We start from the raw sequence: 22576 nt of genomic DNA, 5'->3' as shown, positions 1-22576 counted from the left end.
CTTGTGACCCCAAATCTAGTGTATGTAGATGGTCGGAATCTTCCTGAACGAAGTGTTTTTCAAAGTGGAGAAGCTGTAATGCTATGGTGGTTCAATACTGGAGCCTGTTAATACCACAAAGAGGGCAGGACAAATCATATGAATTTGAATATTTTCTTATAACAGTACCCAAACATTTATAATCGATCACTTTTCAGACTTGCCTCCACTTCTCTGTTTCAGCACCGTCTTACCCAAAAATTTAAATGGATTTCTATTAATTTAGAATATAGAGGCAAAACGATCAATCTAATTTTATTATGCATTACAAGGAAAAGTAGAGTCTACTGTTTTGAAAGTGTCTGCTTGTTTTGTCCAAGTTGATTTTTCTCTTGTTCTTCTAATAAAGCAATGCCATGACAAAGTTTTTTGTTTTTTTTAAGATCATTTATATTTGTTTTCCTGTACTGATAAAAAAATCTACATTATCTCCCCTAATAAAATAGACTTTTCAGTTCAATCCAATTAATCTTAGAAGAGTGGCATCACATAAGTTGCATTGTCTTACACTGGTGTTGCTGAAGATGACTTTTCTGTGTGAATCGCTTTCCACATTCAGTGCAGCAGTATGGTTTTTCCCCGGTATGAATTCTTTGGTGCTTTTGAAGATTACTTTTTAATGTGAACCGTTTGCCACATTCACTGCAGCAGTGCAGCTTTTCTCCTGTGTGTATCCACTGATGGTGGACAAGGCTGATTTTGTGTTTGAGTTTTTTCCCACACTGAGAACAACAATATGGCTTTTCTCCTGTGTGGCTTAAGTGATGTTGCTGAAGGTAATCTTTCCGTAGGAACCTCTGGCCGCACTGACTGCATCCGTAAGGTTTTTCACCTGTATGTATTCGCTGGTGCTGTTGAAGATAGTACTTCCGGCCAAACCGCTTTCCACACTGGGCGCATGAAAATGGCTTGTCTCCAGCATGAGTCTTCTCATGTTGCTGAAGGTGATATTTCTTTAAGAACCTCTTCCCACACTCGGAACAACAAAAAGGTTTCTCTCCTGTGTGAATTCTCTGGTGCCTGTTAAGATACCTTTTCATCTTGAATCTCTTACCACATATTGGACAGTGATGTGGAGCCATGCTGCTTTGGATCCACTGGGGACTTTTAGTAGTGCCCATCTCTGCCACCGCCAATGCTGGAGCGGCGCTGCGCTGCACACACTCATCAGTTGTAGCCACTGGCAAAAATGTTGGCTTACTCATTTCTTCCCCATGCTGTGGATGTTCTTGGCAGCTCCCGTGGCTTTTGGATAAGGGAGAAGGCTGGTAGGCAGAGGTAATAAAAGAGCCCCAATGTTCTTGTAAATCTGCTTTAAGACAAAAACACAATGGATGACGTACTTTAAGAGAGATATGTCATTTCAAATACTTTTAACTTAATTCCAAATAGCAATAATTTACATGATATAAATATAAGTACACACTTTGTGCATGTCATTTCAAATACTTCTAACTTAATTCCAAATAGCAATATTTCACGTTATACATGGTTTCAGTTTCTTGATCATACAAAGCACTTTCTGAAAATGAAGCTAATTAATATAATCCTATATATATATATATATAATATATTCATGGCATTCGTAGTCTGAATCACAATCTGATTGTATGGGTGGTTACCTACCAGGTAACGCTTGTGGTTGGTCAGCAAGTTGGCTAACATCCGCCATGGTGCCCTCTTTCAGTTGCGAGAAGCAGATCATAGAATGGTTGAAATAGTTTTACTGTCAAATAATGCAAAGAGTACGCGACATGTGTTTCGCCCTAATTCTGGGCTCATCAGGCGTACACACTCACTGCATCCCCTCTCGGGAATCGAACCTCGAACGTCAGCGCCAGAGGCGAAGCCCCTAACGCTGCGCTACGGCGTGTGGTTCGGTCCCACACGCTGTAGCGCAGTGTTAAGAGGGCACCGTGGTGGATATTAGCCGACTTGCTGACCAACCACAAGCGTTACCTGGTAGGTAACCACCCATACAATCAGATTGTGATTCAGACTACGAATGCCATGAATGTAATTACCCAGATCTACAAGCTGTCAAATAAACGAACCACACGCCGTAGCGCAGCATTAGGGGCTTCGCCTCTGGCGCTGATGTTCGAGGTTCGATTCCCGAGAGGGGATGCAGTGAGTGTGTACACCTGATGAGCCCAGAATTAGGGTGAAACACGTGTCGCGTACTCTTTGCATTATTTGACAGTAAAACTATTTCAACCATATATATATATATATATATATATATATATATACACACTAGCAAAATACCCGCGCTTTGCAGCGGAGAAGTAGTGTGTTAAAGAAGTTATGAAAAAGAAAAGGAAACATTGGATGCAAGGAATAAATCCTGTCTCCCCTGAGCCAGTTCCAGTGAAGACAGTTGCCTCAATGAGGTTCTTGTACAGAGATTTGATCTCAAGCCTGGTGCCATTACAATGTTTTGGTGGTTGTAAGTTTCGTAGTAATATAATTGGTGTGCCGACCTTCAAAAGTAGACTATGCGGAGGCAGGCTCGGAGGATTAAGAGTGTAAAGAAACTAAATGAAAAGGCAGGAGTCACCAGCAGGAAGACGTGAAGCAAGGCGAACAATAACAGGCTTGAAGCGGTGGAGTAAAGAAGAAGACAGCAGTGAATATGACGAACAGCTGAGGAAAGTAAGGAATCGAGTGAGGAGGCACATGAGCGCAGGATGTCGTTAATGTGTATAGGCAAGGAGCCAACCACGACGTAGGTGCACAGAGAGTGGCCGTGTGGAAAAAGGAAGGGGGACCGGGGGCGGCCTTTGTGCATCTCTGCCGTGAAATAAATCCTCTATTAACAGAAATAAGGAATGAAACCACCAAAAGGAGAGGTCAGTTCTGAAAGTTCCTTACAGCATAATGGTGAGAACCGCCAAAAAGAAGACGTTATTTTCGAAAGTTTGTTATTGGGCACGGCGGGAAATGAAACCTACTTAACGTTTGTAAGTACAGTGTAAAGGATGAGCATGGGAAATTTGGGCTTCCTGCGCATATTGGAAGTTGCAGAAATAGTGAGGACGGGTTTCCCTTATCTATATATACGGTTTAGAGGATACACCCATTTCCCCCCCTTGGGTGTTGCAATAGGACATGAAACATACCTAACTTTTGTAAGCACACTGCAAGGAATGAGCATGCAATATTTCAGCTTCCCACCTATATGGAAAGTGGGAGAATTAGTGAGGAGTCAGTGAAGGCTTTGCCTTTTATATGCATAGATATATATTACACATAGATTATATATATATATATAATCACATATACAGGTTGAGTCAAAATTATGTTAACACTAATGGTACTTATATACAATTTTTGTGGACAGTTTATGTGCCACATATGGTACTTGTGTTGAACATAATGGTGAACAGGTTGAGTCATTCCTGTAAATCATCTTGTGCATATGAAGCTATGCTCCACATTTTGTTAGTTTTTAATTTCAATAGTTCCTTAGATTTTTCAGGTACAAGAACTTTGGTCAACTACTGGATTATTATTAAGAAGAAAGAACATACTGGTGAGCTCAGTAATCGCAAAGGGGCTGATAGGCCAAGGAAGACCCCCACTGCTGATGACAGAAGAATCCTCACAATGGTAAAGTAAAAGCCCCAAATACCTGTCCGACAGATCAGACTCAGTCTTCAGGACGCACATGAGAGTGTCATAGACAACTACCAGGAGAAGACTCCATGAACAGAAACACAGAGGCCACACTGCAAGATGCAAACCAACCACTAGTTAGCCACAAAAACAGGTTGGCCAGATTACAGTTTGAGAGAGAGGACTGAAAAGAGCCTGCAGAATTCTGGGAAAAGGTCTTGTGGGCAGACAAGACAAAAATAAGCCTGCATCAGAGTGATGGCAAGAGCAAAACATGGAGACGAAAATTAACTGCCCGAGATCCAAAGCAGGCCACCTTATCTGTTAAGCATGGTGGTGGTGTGGGTGTTATGACTTGAACCTGTATGGATTGCACAGGTCCTGGCACACTTTGATGATGGAACTGCTGACGGCAACTGCACAATGAATTCTGAGGTGTACAGATACATCTGATCTGCTCCAGTTCCAGTAAATGCCTCGAAACTCACTGGACGGTGCTTCATCCTACAACAAGACAATGACCTCAGACATACTGCTAAGGCAACCCAAGAGTTTTTCAAAGCTAAAAAATTGAAAGTTCTTGAAATGGCCAAGCTATTCACCCGATTGAATATATATATATATATATATATATATATATATATATATATATATTATGGCCAAAACCCAAAATTGGCCAAAGTGGGAAGTATCCGGCCAAATCGGGAAATGGCCAATGTCACTGTAAATTGACCGGCCAATGTCCGATCTTTTCCTCAATTTTGAGATTTGGCTAGCCTGTTTGCGAAATGGCATGGGGCGTTCGGCCAAAGTCAGAAGAAACAAGGCATGAGCAGCGATTTGTTGCACACTTAGTAGGGCAATTGCATCGAGTGTAGCCTTGGCGGCTCTTGTTCAAAAAGCGGACACCACTTGGTTGTTTCACAATAATTAAGATTAGGTATATAAGTAGGTTTCACATTTCTGTTATCATTTTAGCCCTAAAATAGTGACTTAACATCAGGGACCTGTTTTACTGACCTTAAGCTTAGTGTTTGGGCGAGGGGAAGGCCGTCTCAAGTGGCGTCCGCTTTCTGAACAAGACCCGCCTTGAGCAGTTTCTCGTGCAGAATGGAAAACTCACTTCTGAATCTGCATCTGAAAGTTTTTAATCATCTTCACACCTTGAGCAGACAGTCTTACATCAGCGCATCGGATTTTGACCAGGGAGTTCTCGCCACTTCGCGAAATGGCTGGCCAAAGTAGCATATATGCTGGTCATTTCTAGTAATTCGAACTTTGGAAACACCTCGCTGCCAAAATGCGAAACGCATGGCCAATTCGGGAACTGGCCGAACTATGGGTTTTGGCCATAACATATGTATAAATATACTGTATACACATTGTGAAAACAAAAGGAACTCTTTTACAACAATTCAAATAATGCATTTAATTTAGTGTATATGTATGGAAATATGGGTGGCTCGTTGCTCTCTGTCCATTCCTAAGTCCTGGGGCTCCAGTCTGTGAGCTCAGTGCACATCCTTCCCATGTCTGTGTCTATGTGTGGTTTCTCTGGGTACTCTCAAGTTTCATCCCATAGGTCTGCAAGTCGGACTGAATGGCAGCTTTATATTGGCCCAGGACCAGTGCACAGTGGTCTGCTGCCCCAATCTAGGATTGGTTCTTGTCTTGTGCCTATCATTGCTGGAGTAGGCACCAGGTCTCCATAACCCTTAACTGGGTAAAGAGGTTAGGAAATGGATGGAGAGGGCTAATGCAAGTACAGTGGATTCCGGAAAATGTTCAGAACCCTTCATTTTTTTCACATTTGCTATGCTACAGTCTTATGTTAAAATCATTTAAATTAATTTTGTTCTCACATCAAGCAACACTCTTTTCATTCTAAGGTATTGAGGTGAAAACAAGACTTCATAAAAAAATTGTACATATTTATTTGAAATAAAAACCTGAAACATTACATTTGACACAACTATGTAGACCCTTTGGTCAGCACTTAGCTGCAGCACCTTTGGAGGACTTCTTGGGTTTGATGTGACAAGCTTCACACACCTAGATTTGGGGATTTTTTTTTTGTCATTCTTCTCTGCAGCTCCACTCAAACTCTGTCAGGTTGGATGCATATCATTGGTGGACGGTTATTTTCTGGTACCTCCAGGGATGTTCGATTGTGATAAAGTCCAGACTCTGACTGGCCCAGTCAAGATCATTTACAGAGTTGTCCCTAAGCTGTTTTTCCTTTGTGCTAAGGGTCATTGTCCTGTTAGAAATTCAACCTTCAGCTCAAGTCTGAGGTCCAGAGTGCAGGGCAGCAGGTTTTTATTATGTTCTTTGCTCCATTCAGCTTTCCCTCAACCCTGACTAGTCTATCAGTCCCTGATGCTGCCGCCACCGTGCTTCACCATTGAAAATGGTATTGCAAAGGCGATGAGCACTACCTAGTTTGCCCCAAACATGATGCTAACCTTGGTTTCATCAGAACGTTTCTCACCATTTGCAAGTCCTTGTGGTGCCTTTTTGCAGCCTTTAAAGTGAGCTTCTACAGGTATATGTCTTTTAGTAAGGAGACGCTTTTGTCTGGCCACTCTGCCATAAAGCCCAGATCGGTGGAGTGTTGCAGTGAAGGCTGTCCCTCTGGAAGTTTCTCATATCTCCACACAGTTTTTTGGTCACTTCTCTTATCATGGCTGGGTGGTCAACTCTAGGAAGAGTCATGGTTGTTCCAAACTTCATCCATTTAAGAATTGTGGGAACCTTCAATGCATCAGGTGTTTTTGTATCCTTCCCCAGATCTTTGCCTCAATACACTTGTGTCTCTAAGCTCGGCAGGCAGTTCCTTCAACTTCATGGGTTGATTTTTGTCAACTATGGGACCTTCTGTAGACAGGTGTGTGGCCTTTCTAATCTGGTCGAACCAATTGAATCGGCCACTGAAGGACTCCAAACAAGGTTTAGAAACATGTCAATGATGAAGGGATTGCACATGAACCAAATTTCAAGTGTCACAGCAAAGGGTCTGAATACTTGTGTCAATGGGATACTTCAGATTTTTTTTTAGTTCTAATAAATTGGCAGAAATGTATACAATCCTTTAATCACTTTATCATTCTTGGGTATCAAGAAGGTAGTTGATAAGGGAACAAATAAGTTTAAATGGTTTTAGCACAAGGCTGCAATATAATAAAATGTGAAGAAAACGTAGAGTTCAAATACGTTCTGAATCCACTGTAGTTAATGCTGAAGTCAAAAGAACCAACTTAGACATTCCTAACAGTATAATGACCAGATGATCACATTTGTCCTGCTCCTTTTCTCACCATATTGAAGGTGCTAATATGCTCAAGTGTTAAGTAGATCAAAGCAAAACATGTGGCGTTATGCTTTAGCTCTTTCAGCCCATGTTTGGTGACAGAATGTGGCCTGGTGTGAAAAGGCTATTGGGGTCTGGGTGGCAAACCACTAAACGTCTAGGGCTGTCTAAGATGGGTTGAAATTTACGTAATCAACATAGACCTCAGCGTTATTGTTTGCAGCGCACCATATAATGCATATGTGTCTGTTTTATGCCATTTGGTATGGGATTCATAAAGGCAGTGTTAATGTTTGTGATGCACCATCTATTGGAATGACAAATGCAATGTATTTTATTGCTACAAATGTTTGTGATGCACCATTTTTTGGAGTGACAGAGACACAGCAACCGGATGGACACACAAACACTTATCCTGTTATCAAAGTGGATTAGGGTGTGAATACTCCTATTAAAAGTAAGTAAATATTTAAATATATTCAAACGTAGGTTAAAAGGTCTAAGTGCTGCTTCATGTACATTTATACTTAACATGCCTTTGTATGCTTCATTTATTATTAATAGTTTTGCTTTTTTTTTGCTAGAACTGCATCTGTGATGCAGCTTTCACACAAACAAGTCTGTTCGCAAAATAAGATTTTCTGTGTGTAGGAAGTGACCTGGTCAAAGAGAAAAGCAGACCTGTGACACTTCACATGCCTGAAATGCAACATGAAAGTCAACCAGAGTCACTCCTGATTAGTTAAACACACTTGTTACTTTAGTCCCCCCTACACTCTGCCCCCTCCTCCAGCCCACTGTGGGATTTTATGGCCCTTGGGGTACAAAATACGTGACTTCAGTGGCCATCTATGTGTATTTTACAGTATATACATTATATGTTACTTCTTAATAATATTCCAGACAGTTGATTTAGGTACTCCTAAGGTTTTATCATCGTCTCTTATTGTTTCTCAGCCTCATAATGGCTTCTTTGACTTTCACGGGCACAGCTCCTGTCCTCATGTTGAACAATGGCAACTACAGACTCCAAAGGGTAGAATCAAGCTGAGTTATCTTATGAAGCAATGAAACCCACCTGAGTGATCACAAATACCTGGGACGACAACTGTCACAAACATTATGGTGCCCTGAAATGAAGGACCACGTACAGTAGAAAAAGTGTTGTCATTTCTACATGCTGTGACTGAAATGAATGTACAGCCCCTTAAAGTCTGCAATGTGCACTTTAATCATGTCTGAATTGTTTGATGTGTTATTTATTAAGGCTTTGTTTGTAAATCAAGGAAATACGGGTCTTTGTCCCAAAACATTACAATGTATATGCAAAGCCTGCAACCTCAAAATGTTGCATACACATTGGTTGAGGTAGCCAAGTATGCTTTCCTGAAACTGCTCTTTAAAATTACAATTTTAAATCTATTTCAATAATAAATGGAAAATCAGAAATATAGCAGTTATTTCCCATTACGTTTAGCTGTGTAAGCCCGTGCTGTAAAAAACCTGGGGTCCTAGAAACTATTGAAGTCGTCAGAAAAACAATTGAAATGCAGAAATGTCAGGTAATTGAAAGGAACTACTCTGGGCATCTCTCTCCTAGGAGGATTCATTTTGCAGACATACTCGCATCGCTTGTGCATTAGCGTGGGATGAAAAGTAAAAGGGAAACCACTTGGCTGATGTGATCGCCTCACTTCTATATTAGCAGCTAAGCGAGTGTCTCTCTTCGGAAGTTTAATTTTGCCGATGTGCTGGCTTTGCTTGTGTATCCTCGAAGGCGGAGCTCTTAGCCCGACTCCACCTCCCACTTCCATGCGTAGACATTTATATACAAGATGAGAACAGAAACCAGCTTTTGTTGCCTACGATGAATACTACAGCAAATCAGGGATCTCTGGTTCAAGTGTGAAATTCAGGGTCAGGAGCAGAATGACACTTTCAGGCCCCTGGAGGTGTATTTAAAATCTGTTGTTAGTTCACCTGTTAACCAAAAAGTAGAGAAAAATCTGTGTATTTCATAAATGACAACACAGACTAACCTGCAAAATACAGATGCTCATCTGGAGTAACACAACATCAAAATTAGGGTGAGGTAAAATAAGGTCACCATTCTATTACAATCAAATGTCAGTGTTTGCCTTCAAATAAGAATTTCTTCATACAGATTTATATCATATTTGAACAGAGATATTGATCTGACTGCTCCACAGGTGATCACATAATTCTTAATAAATTAAACCTCTTATATATTTTTATGTTTACAATATGTTGTGTTATGCCTTATGCCCTCAAAAATCGTATGCTTTTTTAAAAATGTAAATAACATAACATTCTCAAACCCAAGTAATCCAATTTAGGCTTACAGGGCATCAGTCGGTCGCAGGAACACACAAAAATGAAAGGCCCAGATACTGAAGATAACCTGCAGTCACTTGCTGAGTGTGGCAATTGTTGCATGCATCATACATACTGTAACGCTGTAGTGTCTAATAATATTAATAAATATACACACAATAAACAGTGAAGGTCAGAAGCTTCCATACACTTAGGGGTGAGTTCTTGGAAGCTCGAAACACCAGAATCAAAATATGTAAATGCAAAAAAAAGTTTAATATTGAATACAAAAATGACCCCTGATCTTTTTAAGTTACGATAACTTAATACACAAAAATAGCACCTAAAACATTGTAACATAATTAATAAAACACCCATAAACTGCCTTCAACTTGTAACAAATGACTTGAAGACTTTTTAAATGTGTGGTTTAGCACCATATTTATTCAGAGTGCAACAGACAAATGTGTACCACACAAAGAAGATGTGCTAATCAGAGGAGCAGCCCACACATTGTTGGAAAACTTCTTGTCGCTGGTTTAGTCATACAGTGGGGCAAAAAAGTATTTAGTCAGCCACCAATTGTGCAAGTTCTCCCACTTAAAAAGATGAGAGGCCTGTAATTTTCATCATAGGTATACCTCAACTATGAGAGACAAAATGAGAAAAAAAAATCCAGAAAATCACATTGTCTGATTTTTAAAGAATTTATTTGCAAATTATGGTGGAAAATAAGTATTTGGTCACCTACAAACAAGCAAGATTTCTGGCTCTCACAGACCTGTAACTTCTTCTGTAAGAGGGTCCTCTGTCCTCCACTCGTTACCTGTATTAATGGCACCTGTTTGAACTCGTTATCAATATAAAAGACACCTGTCCACAACCTCAAACAGTCACACTCCAAACTCCACTATGGCCAAGACCAAAGAGCTGTCAAAGGACACCAGAAACAAAAATGTAGACCTGCACCAGGCTGAGAAGACTGAATCTGCAATAGGTAAGCAGCTTGGTGTGAAGAAATCAACTGTGGGAACAATTATTAGAAAATGGAAGACATACAAGACCACTGATAATCGCTCTCGATCTGGGGCTCCATGCAAGATCTCACCCCGTGGGGTCAAAATGATCACAAGAACGGTGAGCAAAAATTCCAGAACAACACGGGGGGACCTAGTGAATGACCTGCAGAGAGCTGGGACCAAAGTAACAAAGGCTACCATCAGTAACACACTACGCCGCCAGGGACTCAAATCCTGCAGTGCCAGACGTGTCCCCCTGCTTAAGCCAGTACATGTGCAGGCCCATCTGAAGTTTGCTAGAGAGCATTTGGATGATCCAGAAGAGGACTGGGACAATGTCATATGGTCAGATGAAAAAACTCTACTCGTCATGTTTGGAGGAGAAAGAATGCTGAGTTGAATCCAAAGAACACCATACCTACTGTAAAGCATGAGGGTGGAAACATCATACTTTGGGGCTGTTTTTCTGCAGAGGGACCAGGACGACTGATCCGTGTAAAGGAAAGAATGAATGGGGCCATGTATTGTTATTCTGAGTGAAAACCTCCTTCCATCAGCAAGGGCATTGAAGATGAAACATGGCTGGGTCTTTCAGCATGACAATGATCCCAAACACACTGCCCAGGTAACGAAGGAGTGGCTTCGTAAGAAGCATTTCAAGGTCCTGGAGTGGCCTAGCCAGTCTGCAGATCTCAACCCCATAGAAAATCTTTGGAGGGAGTTGAAAGTCCGTGTTGCCCAGCGACAGCCCCAAAACATCACTGCTCTAGAGGAGATCTGCATGGAGGAATGGGCCAAAATGCCAGCAACAGTGTGTGAAAACCTTGTGAAGACTTACAGAAAACGTTTGACCTCTGTCATTGCCAACAAAGGGTATATAACAAAGTGTTGAGATGAACTTTTGTTATTGACCAAATACTTTTTTTCCACCATAATTTGCAAATAAATTCTTCAAAAATCAGACAATGTGATTTTCTGGATTTTTTTTTTCTCATTTTGTCTCTCATAGTTGAGGTATACCTATGATGAAAATTACAGGCCTCTCTCATCTTTTTAAGTGGGAGAACTTGCACAATTGGTGGCTGACTAAATACTTTTTTGCCCCACTGTATATGAGAGCAATGCTTTTCATTGGAAAACTCCAAAGATGTGTCATGGCGTCTCAGAGCTTTGTCATCAACGGAGGTCCCACTCAGCTTTGTGTCTGTAACTGCTGGGTTAGGTTGGAGTCCACCCAACACTGACTGGGTACTGCAAATGGAAGTTCTGCTAGTCCTTATTGAAGACACGGGATGCAAAAAGGAAGCACAGTTTCTTAATTTGAAGTTAGGGTGAAAATTGTAGTCTCTCTTTAACATCACAACTTCACTGTATATTTGCAGAGGAAAGAATGTAACTTCTCACACCTAGCATTCACTTTTTGAAGATTTATTCTTGTCACAGAGGGGTGGCATGGTGGCACAGTGGGTAGTGCTGTTGCCTCGCAGTTGGGAGACCCGGGTGTGCTTCCCGGGTCCTCCCTGAGTGGAGTTTGCATGTTCTCCCCATGTCTGCGTGGGTTTCCTTCGGGTACTCCGGTTTCCTCCCTCAGTCCAAAGACATGCAGGTTAGGTGCACTGGCGATTCTAAATTGTCCCTAGTGCGTGTGTATGTGTGTGTGCGCGCCCTGTGGTGGGCTGGCGTCCTGCCCAGGGTTTGTTTCCTGCCTTGCGCCCTGTGTTGGCTGGGATTGGCTCCAGCAGATCCCGTGACCCTGAATTTAGGATATAGCGGGTTGGATAATGGATGGATGGATTCTTGTCACACATGGTTAGCACCACTGCACTGGAAATGCTGACTTCATTGAAAGACGCTGGATGTGGCTCCCCTCTCTCTCCTACCCTCCTGCCTCTAATTTCCCCCTCAAGTATCTGCTGACTGCATTCTGTGTCGTTGTAAATCAGATTTACGCCGTAATGACTTGCCATTGTCCTTAATTTGCAGAAGTGTTTTGATGAGCACTTGCTGGCTGCTGTCTGGCAGGTGGTTGTGTTCACTAAACTTGCGAAGGTGATGTTGGCCATTAACTAAAACAGTTGTTGCTCGACCGTTACAAAAGCTGTCTTCCTCCCGGCTCCTTTTTTTGTGTGTCCGCTTATCGCAGTCCCAGTAGAAGAGGTCAGCCCTTTGTTTGTTTTTCCTCATGACATAGTCTCTAACAATAAGCTTCACTTTCCCCATTTGGGATTGTACTGTTTTGCAAATCTCATTTTCCATGTTAAACGCAAGCCCTAAAAAAGGAAATAAAATGATTAGGCAAGAAAAAAGAAACAGTATGAATGTTGCAGGATGAATGTGATCCTGTCCATTTCTATGTAGAGATACCTACCTGATCAGATCTCCACAAGCTGCTTCTTCTAACTCAGTTCATCTGTGCTGCCTGCTCCATTGAAATGCACGCCACACAGCCATGATAATACCAGTGTGGTTTTAACTGGTTAAGTTCACAGCTTAATGCAGCACAAATATCAGCAGGCTGGTATTTCCCTTCTCAGGAATTTAACATGCAGTTGTGGTCAACACTATTGACACCCTCTAGTATAATATCTTGACAAATCATTGGAAATGTGACAACTTTTGATCATCAAAATGTTTAGTTAGGATAAACAAGGTTGGATAACAAAGAAGATGCCTGTTCGATTTTTTTCACAGACCTGGAAGGCCCCCTTCCTTAATACTTGGTTGCACAATGCTCGGCAATTATGACAGTCTACAAGCATTTCCTACTGCCATCTAGAAGTTATTTGAACCTTTCTGGTGGTCCTCTCTCCATCTGTTGCCACTCTTGAATGTTTGCCTGATTCTCTTTTTCAACAGTAGATTTCAGCTCTTTTCCAAAGATCAGTTCTTATCACAAGTCCGTATAGTTAATTAACTTTTTGTGCCACTGTCCTGTTGCAGGGCTCCTGAGCTTTAACCCACACCGTGTTCTCTGACCCTGGAATAGCATGATCTGTGTCTGTATTTATCAAGCATTTCAAAGTAAGAAAATGGTCCAGGCCGAGAAAGGTTCAAGAATGCAGGTAGAGACTCCCGGGGCACTGGATAAATAAAGCTCTGCAGCAGGAGAGAGGATCATGAGAGGGACACGACACACAGGGATATGGCTAATTTCTGTGCAAATGTGACTTTACAAGGCCTTTCCCATGGCCACAACAGAAGGAAGGGTCTTTTTCTTGAAAGTACGGCTGTGGATTCATTGTTAAATAAATATGCCCGCTATCATCCTTTACTCTCATTCGGTGTGTGTGTGTCTGTGGGACTTTCCAGCTTGGTGTTTGTTACAGTATTATCCTTGATGTTTTTGAGAAGTGGCAACAATTACTGTAAGTGCAGCTTATTACAGTATTGTACCTCATTATATTTTCCTCCTCTTCTTTTTCTTCTCCTACTACTTTTAATATTATTATTATCTTTGCAGTGAAGCCTTTGTATTAGTATCAGAAAATTACAAAACCTCACCCTGAGCACCAATTTGCCACAGAAAGTGCCCTAAAATCAACACACCATTTGTTCTGAAAGGTGGCCTTCTATTCTTTGTTAGCAGTGAGTACAGATGGAAAGTCCCACAGACAAACACGCTGAATAAGAGTAAAGGACAATAGTGTGCTCGTTTGTAACTATTTCTCATGTCTTACTCGGAGGTATGGTAAATTCTAACTGTAGTTAAACATTTAGTGCAATACCTAGGAGTAATTCTGAGATGCTTGATAAATACAGGCACTGATTTAAATTCCTTGGTGATCTTCTAAATTCCATGATTACCTTAATACACTCAAGACCCACATACACTTTAACTGGAAGTAGGCTCTTCTTTTCTTTAGACAACTCATTTCATTTCATTGCCAACAAACAAATCACTGTTATGGGTTGCTGAAAAGCTGTGATTTTGTTTCATCAGAAAACATATGAGCAAAGTTCAGTTGTGCCTTTTTATTATTATTATTATTACCACGCTTATTTTAACTTCACTTGTTTGTTGTCTGGTACAAATCTTGTAATCAATATTTAACCCACTTCCTATTGTCCAAATCACTTGAAATTTTGCACTCTTACTCACTTCTGATGGCAATACATGAATTAATAATCAGTGTCACTAATTGATCAATTAATCCAGGTTAATTAAGAAATGAAATTTTCATATGAAGGATAGTTCAAGATTTCACCGATAGATGGCACTAGTAACGGAAAGAAATATTAAAGGAAGTGTTAAAATATTGATTACAAAATTATTCTAAAACAAACCCAAGACTAAAAAGTTGAAAATAATATATATATAAAAAAAATACTAAATAAAAACCATGCTTATATTAAGTTAAAAAGTGTACTAAAAAGTAAATGTTTCTTATACATCACTCGTAAAATAAAAGCGTGGGTGCTTTTCATCAATTAACATTCAAAAAACACTTCTTAAAATCATAGCAAAACCGCCCCCCTTTTTTTTTGGAGAATAACAGTATATATTATTGTTTGTCTTTTAACAGAGGGGTCATCTTTGGCCTTCACTCATAATGCCCTTTTCAGCTTTGTGTGAGGCTAGCTATTTGGCACAGGTTAACTGCAGATTGCTCAGGGCCAGTGTTAAAGCTCTTTAGATGTTTTACATGGGGTTTTGTTATCAATTTGCATCAAATTTCTAATTAGTTCTCCAGCTCCCGCAAAATCCTAGGAGGTTTTCAATTATTTATGAGCTGAAGACTTCTTGATAACATGGAGAAGTGTGGAAGTAGGAAGGCTTAAGTCTCTAAACATGGCACTATACCCTTTGACCTTTCTATGTTTGGCCATAACAGCTATTTTGATAGTCTGAACCAGTTCTCTTGATGTCCTCATTGTCAATAAGGAGAGAGAACAAAAAGGAACTTTTTAAGCTCTAAAGCCTTGTTTAATTCATGTCATGTGGACAGCAGTAATCAGTTACAGGTGAGTCTAAATTCACTGCAATGAGAATCAAGTTCTTCTAATCAGGCTGATTTAACTTTCAAAAGGATGCCAATAATCGAGTCACAAAACTGTTGAGTTTTAATACCATTTTCAAAATTTTTGACTTTTTAATTATTGTGTGATCCTGCGCTAATCTGTAGTAAAGAAAAGAGTGCATAGAGACCAAAGCTGTTTAATTGCATACTTTTTGAGGGGTAGTTGGACATGATAGATCTAAGATGCAAGGGTGCCAATAACACTGGCCATAACTGTAACACATTTGTAATATGTTCAAGACTTTACTCTTAAGTACATTAACATGGGGAAATGTTGAGTTCTAATAATAACTCATCTGTTTAATTTTCTGCACAAAAATAAATAAATGAATAATATCACCACAGGACACTCTATTGATTTATATCCAAGTTGAAGTCTTTTCCAGGAGCTAACAAGCAGTGGTCACTCCTTATGTAGCAGCTGCTGGCATTGACTAAGTGCTCTGCTGCACACCTCAAAAGACAAATGGTCTATTGAGGAAGGGCCAGCGTGATTATTTATCAGTTAAGCCCTAATTAAGGAATTCACTGCTGAAAAAGAAATGCCAATGGTGTCCAATTTGAAGAAAGACAGCACTGTGGCTAAAAGTTGAAGGTTTACTTTCCTGTCATTTGCCTTTAGAAATTAAAAACTGCAGTGGATCCAGTGAGTCTCCCAACCGGCTTTGTTACTTGCATTCATCACAATGTAAAACCAGTCTTGGTAATTGCACTATAAATGTTTATTTATTTATATTATATATATATATATATATTATATGTTTATTTGAAATGTTTTCTTTACACAGAGAACTGTAGACACATGAAGTAAACTGCCAGGTGGAAAGTTTGATGTTAAGGACACTGACTTGACTTGATTTTATTTTACACTATCTAAGTGAATAGGATTGGAGAGTTTGTTGGGCTTAATGGCTTGTTCTCATCACACTTGTTTTAACGACATGTAACAATATGTCATTTGTTTTTAAAAAGTAATCACCATAACGAATTCCATGGGTCTCTTAATTAAGCTGCTTTGTTACATTGTAGTATAGGGGGCCCGCAGCTAGGAAATTAGAGGTCCACTTTTAAATAAATGATCGCTTCCCAGAAAAGTACAGGTAGCAATTGTGCATGGGTGTGTGTGAGTGTGATTCGCTCTGCCGTTAATCGAGGTACTGGCTGACTGCGCCGCATATACATGTGCAGGCAGCTGGATCAGTCAGGTGCCTCAATGATGCCATGGAGAATGCAGCTCTTCACACTCGGGCTTAATTAGGCAGTAGAATAAAAGGAGCCTGCATGGAACAGAAAATGGGGAAAAAAATGAAAGGAAGTGGAAAGGAAAAATGAAGAGAGGGTAAAGGAAGGCTGCGGTGGGCTGGCACCCTGCTTGGGGTTTGTTTCCTGCCTTGTGCCCTGTGTTGGCTGGGATTTATATCCAGCAGACCCCCGTGACCCTGTAGTTAGGATATAATGGGTTGGATAATGGATGGATGGGTAAAGGAAGGTGAGAGAAGGCAGGAGGTGGAGAGAACTGGTGCACGAGTGAGCAAGACAGACAGGCAGGCAGCCGGAAGGAGAGTCCCTTCAGGAGTGCACGGCCGATACTCAGGGACTGGAGAAGGCTACTCCAGCTGTTAGATGTTAGATGGGCATCTCCTCTTTGGCGAGGCCTTGCTGAAGAGGTAAGCAGAGGAGACGTTGTTTACAAAGGGCTGCACCAGGGACCTATTTTTAAAAAGACAGTTTTCCTGCCTGTGAGATTTTAACCTCATTTTCTAAAGGGATTATTTATTGACTGTTTTAACCTCCACTGAATACTGGTTTCTTTTTAAAGGATTAATTATTTATTTATAATGGATGAAGCACAGCATTGTTTCAATAGGACACACCTTTTTTGTTTGTTTTTAATAAAAGCAATGTCACTTTATACACCTACCCCTTGCTGCTGCATGTGTGTCCTCATTTGCCTGACTCATCCCTCGGATACGTTATCGGCGGTGGCAGGTTCAAGAGGCTCCTGTAAGGACCTGGTAGAGTGGAGTCGATCCCCACCATCAGAAACATGCATTCACTTATGGACATGCGAAAATCAACTAACATGTGAAAATCAACTAACATAACTAGAGGTCTTGTGCCTTGTCTTCCATGACCCCAAACTAGATTAAGCAGATGGGAGAGTGCTATTCATATTGTGTTTGGTTGGTACTGTATAGGCTTATGAAAAGACATGGAGGACCTCAGCAAAATGCAGAAGGTGGGTCAGTGACTGCCTACCCGATACAAGCAATCAAGTAGATTGCCATAACATCTCTTAGCTTGAGTACTCTTGTATTGTCAAATTTTGGGTGATCGGTAAGACTGATATTTATATATTTCCTCCTTTAATAGCAGTTGAGACAAAGTCTGCAGTTCTTTTTAGCACATCTCTCTATTATATAAAAAAAACTAGGGGGCTAGAAGTGGTGAGGCGGCCTTCTGCTGTTATGCACCTAAAATCTGGAATAGCCTGCCAGGCTAATACAGTGGAGCACTTTAAAAAAACTGCTGAAAACACATTACTTTAACATGGCCTTCTCATAACTTCACTGTAATTTAATTCTGATACTCTGTATATCCAATTCATTATAATAACTATTCATTCAAAATCTGTACAAATCCCTTCTCTCTCTTCTGTTTCCTTTTCCGGTGTCCTTTTGGTGGTGGCTTGCGCCACCACCATCTACCCAAAGCACCATGATGTTCCAACAATGATGGATGAATTAAAAGCCAGAAGTCTGTATGACCATCAGCATCAAGTGACTCCATGAGAACCCTAATTACAAAGAGGACCATTTCATTTATGTTAGGTAGAATGCCCAGGGGGGACTTGGGCGGTCTCGTGGCCTGGAATCCCTACAGATTTTATTTTTTTCTCCAGCCATCTGGAGTTTTTTTTTTTTTTCTGTCCACCCTGGCCATCGGACCTTACTCCTTTTCTATGTTAACTAATGTTGTCTTATTTTAATTTTGTATTTTGTCTTTTATTTTTCTTCATTATGTAAAGCACTTTGAGCTGCTTTTTGTATGAAAATGTGCTATATAAATAAATGTTGTTGTTGTTGTTGCTCACTTCGCTCGCCAACCCCCCGTGCCTGCTTTACTTCCGCAGTTTCAGATGCGCGTTGTAGGAGCCTATGTTCATTGTATTTGTCCATGCTGTATCACTGAGCTGTATTGTGTTTGAATTTGGTGTAAAGCGTTCAGTGGTTTGTACAATCCCAAGCAGCACATTATTCCTAACTTCACTCCGCAGTAGTGCCACTCACAATATGGCAGTGACGCTTGCACCTTCACTCCGCAGTAGTGCCACTCACAATATGGCGGTGACGCCTGTGCCTTCCGTACTATGTCGGGTTTCACTATGCTGTGTAGGCGCCTTTGCCTTTTGGCCTCCGTAGCCTCTTCCATTTGAATCTGGGCTGCAGCGCAGAATCCTCTTTTTTGCGTGGCTGTGTCGCTAGTCGTTAGCTATGGGCGCATTGTTGCTTCATTTCTCATTCACGTCAGTTGAGCTCTTTCGTGTTTGGGCCGTGACTCCTTCGTTTGTGGTGGATACAACTTCGCTTGCGGTTTATGAGACGCGCGCTGCACGCGCCTGCGCAGTATGTCTCATGGTCTCATCGCCGTGTACCTGCGTCCATGCCATCCGGTTTTCGCCGTGTGCCTGCGTCCATGCCATTCGGTTTACCATTCTCGGTTAGTAATATGGATCCTGTGACGAGATGACACTTTTTTGAAGAGGTTTTTTCAAGTCCCGCTAGACTTTGGCCATGAGATTTTTTCAAGGCATGCCCTCCTCTCAACCATATTCGACCACATACATGGTCCTCTCACCTCTCATTCGTGTGAATGCTTTTGACAGACACAGTTCCTGCTCTCTCAGCTCTTATAAATTTTAACGTTTTCCTCACTTTAAGTTCCCAATTAAAGAAGACGTATTATGTCCAAATCATATTGAAGAATTTCATCACGAAGGTTTATCAACAGAAAAAATGAGTACACGGGCAATCCTAGCACCGAAAAACGATGAAGTCAAACGAAGTAATGCAAAAATTGTCGATCAGTTACACAGCAAATTGGTTAAATGCGTATCGATAAACTATGCTGAAACAGTGGTGATCGTGAAGAACATGAAAACATCAACTTACAATATCCCATAGAATATCTACAACCATTAACACCATCCAGTCGTCCACCACACAAATTACTGTAGAAAGAAGGATGTATCCAAGAAAGGTAATATAGTAAATCTTCAGGGGATAACATTACACAACAAAGGAGATCTTGATATGCCATTCGTATTAAAACGTTAACAGTTTCCCGTTAAAATAGCTTTTGCAAAGACAATTCACAAAGCTCAGAGCCAAACATTCGGAAAAAGCCGTTTCTCTCTATTAAATAAAAGAAACAAAATGCAATCACAGGCAGTTATACGTAACGTTGTCACAATGAAAATCCAAACACAGAATCAAAATTCAATGCGATATTGATGAAAAGTGAATTCAAAAAATTGTTTTTACTGAAGTTTTACAGTAAAAGTGTAAGTTTAAAAAGTATTTGCGTGTTAATTTCAAAGCCAAACAGAATGAAATCGTATTACTCAACGAATAACTCTAACGCAACATGAAACATAATTTACTTTCAAATGATTGTTTCACTATTTTTAATATGCTTAATTACTCGCTGTAATATAAAAGAGTTAGGTCTATTATGCATATGTATCAATTCCCATGAAAATAAAAATCTGTTTAAATTGTACATCCGCATCCCATTATACGAGTGGCAGAACCGCAAAGAGGCTAGTGGCTAGTGCAGGCCCGGGGGTTGGCAAGCAAAGCGAGCAGGGGACAAAGCCCCCTAGTTTACATTAAAATAGACAGGCACACCAATACAGCTAAATTCTGTAAGGTTTTAAACTTTTCTGTTACTCCATACTTTTTAAAATCTGTGCAAGCACTCTAAGTCCAACCCCAAGTATGGGATGAATTACTCCCATTATTACTTTTGTAGGCACAAAACCCCACTGCTTGGCAAAACAGTGTTTGTGAAACAATGTATAGAATAAATTCAATTTAAAAACAACTATATTCCCCCAAATGCAGCATTATCATGAGAAACGATGTGAAGAGGAGATATTTGTGATAAGAATTGTAATAAATTTGAGGCTCACCAAATGCTTGGGGCTCATTTCACTGAATTGAAATGGTTCTGTATTTTTTGTAATAAAAGAGTATAATTCTGGCCGCACATCCTGAAGTCTCCAAGTGCCTTCTTTGAGCAGCGTGTTTCTGACACAACAAAAGGCATCCAAAAGCAGCCCTGAAGCAGCAAAGCATCTCCACATCATCACACAACCACCACCATGTTTAACTGTAGGCACGATGTTCTTATTGTGGATATGTATGTTAGCTTTATGCCAAATGTAACAGAACCCATGTCTTCCACAATGTTCCACTTTGATTCATCAGTCCACAGAAAATTATCCACAAGCTTCTACTGGTGATCAAAGTGTTTTTGGAAAATGCTAGAATGGCCTTTGTGTTGTTCTTGTTTAGCAGTGATTTTTGCCTTGCAACTCTCCCATGGATGCCATTTTTGACCGGTGTCTTTCTAATGATGGAATCCTGAATGTTGACATTGAGAGGTCTACAGCTAGACAGATGTTGATATTGGTTCTTCTGTGACCTCCCTGAGGAGTTTTGTATGTGCTCTTGGAGGACCAGCCACACCTGGGCAGATTTACTACTGTTCCAAGTTTTCTCCATTTGGAGATGATGGCTCACACTGTGGGTTGCTGGAGTCCCAAGGGTTTAGAGATTGTCTTGTAACCTAGCTGATATATTTCAGTAACTTTCTTTCACTAGACTTCTGAGGTTTCTTTTGATTGAAGCATGGTATGCTGCTTGTCCAAACCTTTTAGGCCAGGTGTCGCCAACTCCGGTCCTGGAGGACCAACATGGCTGCAGGTTTTCATTCTAACCCTTTTCTTAATGAGTGACCTGTTTATGCTGCTAATTAACTTCTTTTGAACTAATTTTAATTGACTTGCTCTTGAAGACTTAGACCCCTTAATTGTTTCTTTTTCTTTAATTTGCAGCCAAACAATAATGAGATACAAAATGAGCCAAAACAACTGGTGTCCATCATACAATATCTTAAAATAAAGAACGATGAAGGTCTCAGGAATGTTGGTCTGCTCAGGTCGCCAAAACATTTTAGCAGCGCTCTTAGAAAGAGAAAATCAACAATTTCAGAAATGTGTGCTAATGCACCACAAGAGCAGCAACAAGCCACGGAATTAAAGAACGGGTTTAATTAACGACAAGAACTGGCACCTCATTAAGCAGCTGGTTGGAGTGAAATTGGTTGGAGTTTGAGGCCTTGACTTAGTTAGTCTTCTGTTGGCTCCCTCACATTTCTGTTTGGGTGCCATTTAAGAAAAGAAATGAAACAATTCAGAGGAACGATGAAGAAATTCAGGGGAACAAATCTTAAAAGCAATTCATTAAAATTCACAAAAAGTTAATTAGCAGCACAAACAGGGCACTCACTAAAAAAAGAGTTACAATGAAAACCTGCAGCCACGGTGGTCCTCCAGGACCGGAGTTGGCGACCCCTGTTTTAGGCAACTTCACACTGCTGGAAATATTCTATTGAAGTCATGTTTAGATTTAATAGGGCTGGCCGCAATCAAGCTAGGGTGTGTGTGGTGAACATCTTTTGTTCGATAGATCAAATGATGCGAATTGTGTTTTCTCAGGTTATCTTTTGTATAATACTAAATTTGTTTGGTGATCAGAAACAATTAAGTGTTATGAATAAGCAAAAATGAGGAAATGAAGACAGGGGCAAATACTATTTCAAGGAACTGTATCTCAGGTACTTTAATAGCAGAAAGTCCAGTCACTGGAGCAGTTTCACAAACTACCATTGAAAAACCACTTAATATGGTGTTGTGGCTCAACGACTAATTAATGAGTGCACAGACGAGTCTTCAGTTAAAAAGCTCAATCCCATTTGGATGTGCTCCCCAGTCACTCATGAGAGGACTTTTCGGAAGTTGTTCATCTATATATACAAAAGGCTAAGGGTTGTCTGTCTGTCATGCAAAAACCTCCAAAACACTGGGCCTTGAATCTTGATCTTAATCGAGAGCTTATACTGTGATTCGCGTTAACACAACACATGAACTGCATGTGTGGACTGCACACTGT

The 22576-nt window shown here is 40.5% G+C and overlaps 1 protein-coding gene across 4 annotated transcripts in view; it reads right to left on the bottom strand.

The window, feature by feature from the left end:
- Positions 1–298: 298 nt before the first annotated feature.
- Positions 299–22576, bottom strand: part of LOC114662029 (zinc finger protein 397-like) — a 37084-nt gene continuing 14806 nt past the window's right edge. For 2 of the 4 annotated variants that reach the window (XM_028815313.2, XM_028815315.2), the window contains one exon: positions 299–1351. In XM_028815313.2, the coding sequence (XP_028671146.1) occupies positions 525–1351 (827 nt within the window). In that variant the 3' untranslated portion in view covers positions 299–524. The remainder of the gene's footprint in view (positions 1352–22576) is intronic. The other 2 variants (XM_028815314.2, XM_028815317.2) reach the window with 1 other exon arrangement.

Source organism: Erpetoichthys calabaricus, chromosome 12 (genome assembly GCF_900747795.2).
Source record: "Erpetoichthys calabaricus chromosome 12, fErpCal1.3, whole genome shotgun sequence".
NCBI classification, from domain to species: Eukaryota; Metazoa; Chordata; class Cladistia; order Polypteriformes; family Polypteridae; genus Erpetoichthys; species Erpetoichthys calabaricus.
Note: the sequence above shows the minus strand (reverse complement) of the source record. Positions and strands in the feature narration are given on the sequence as shown.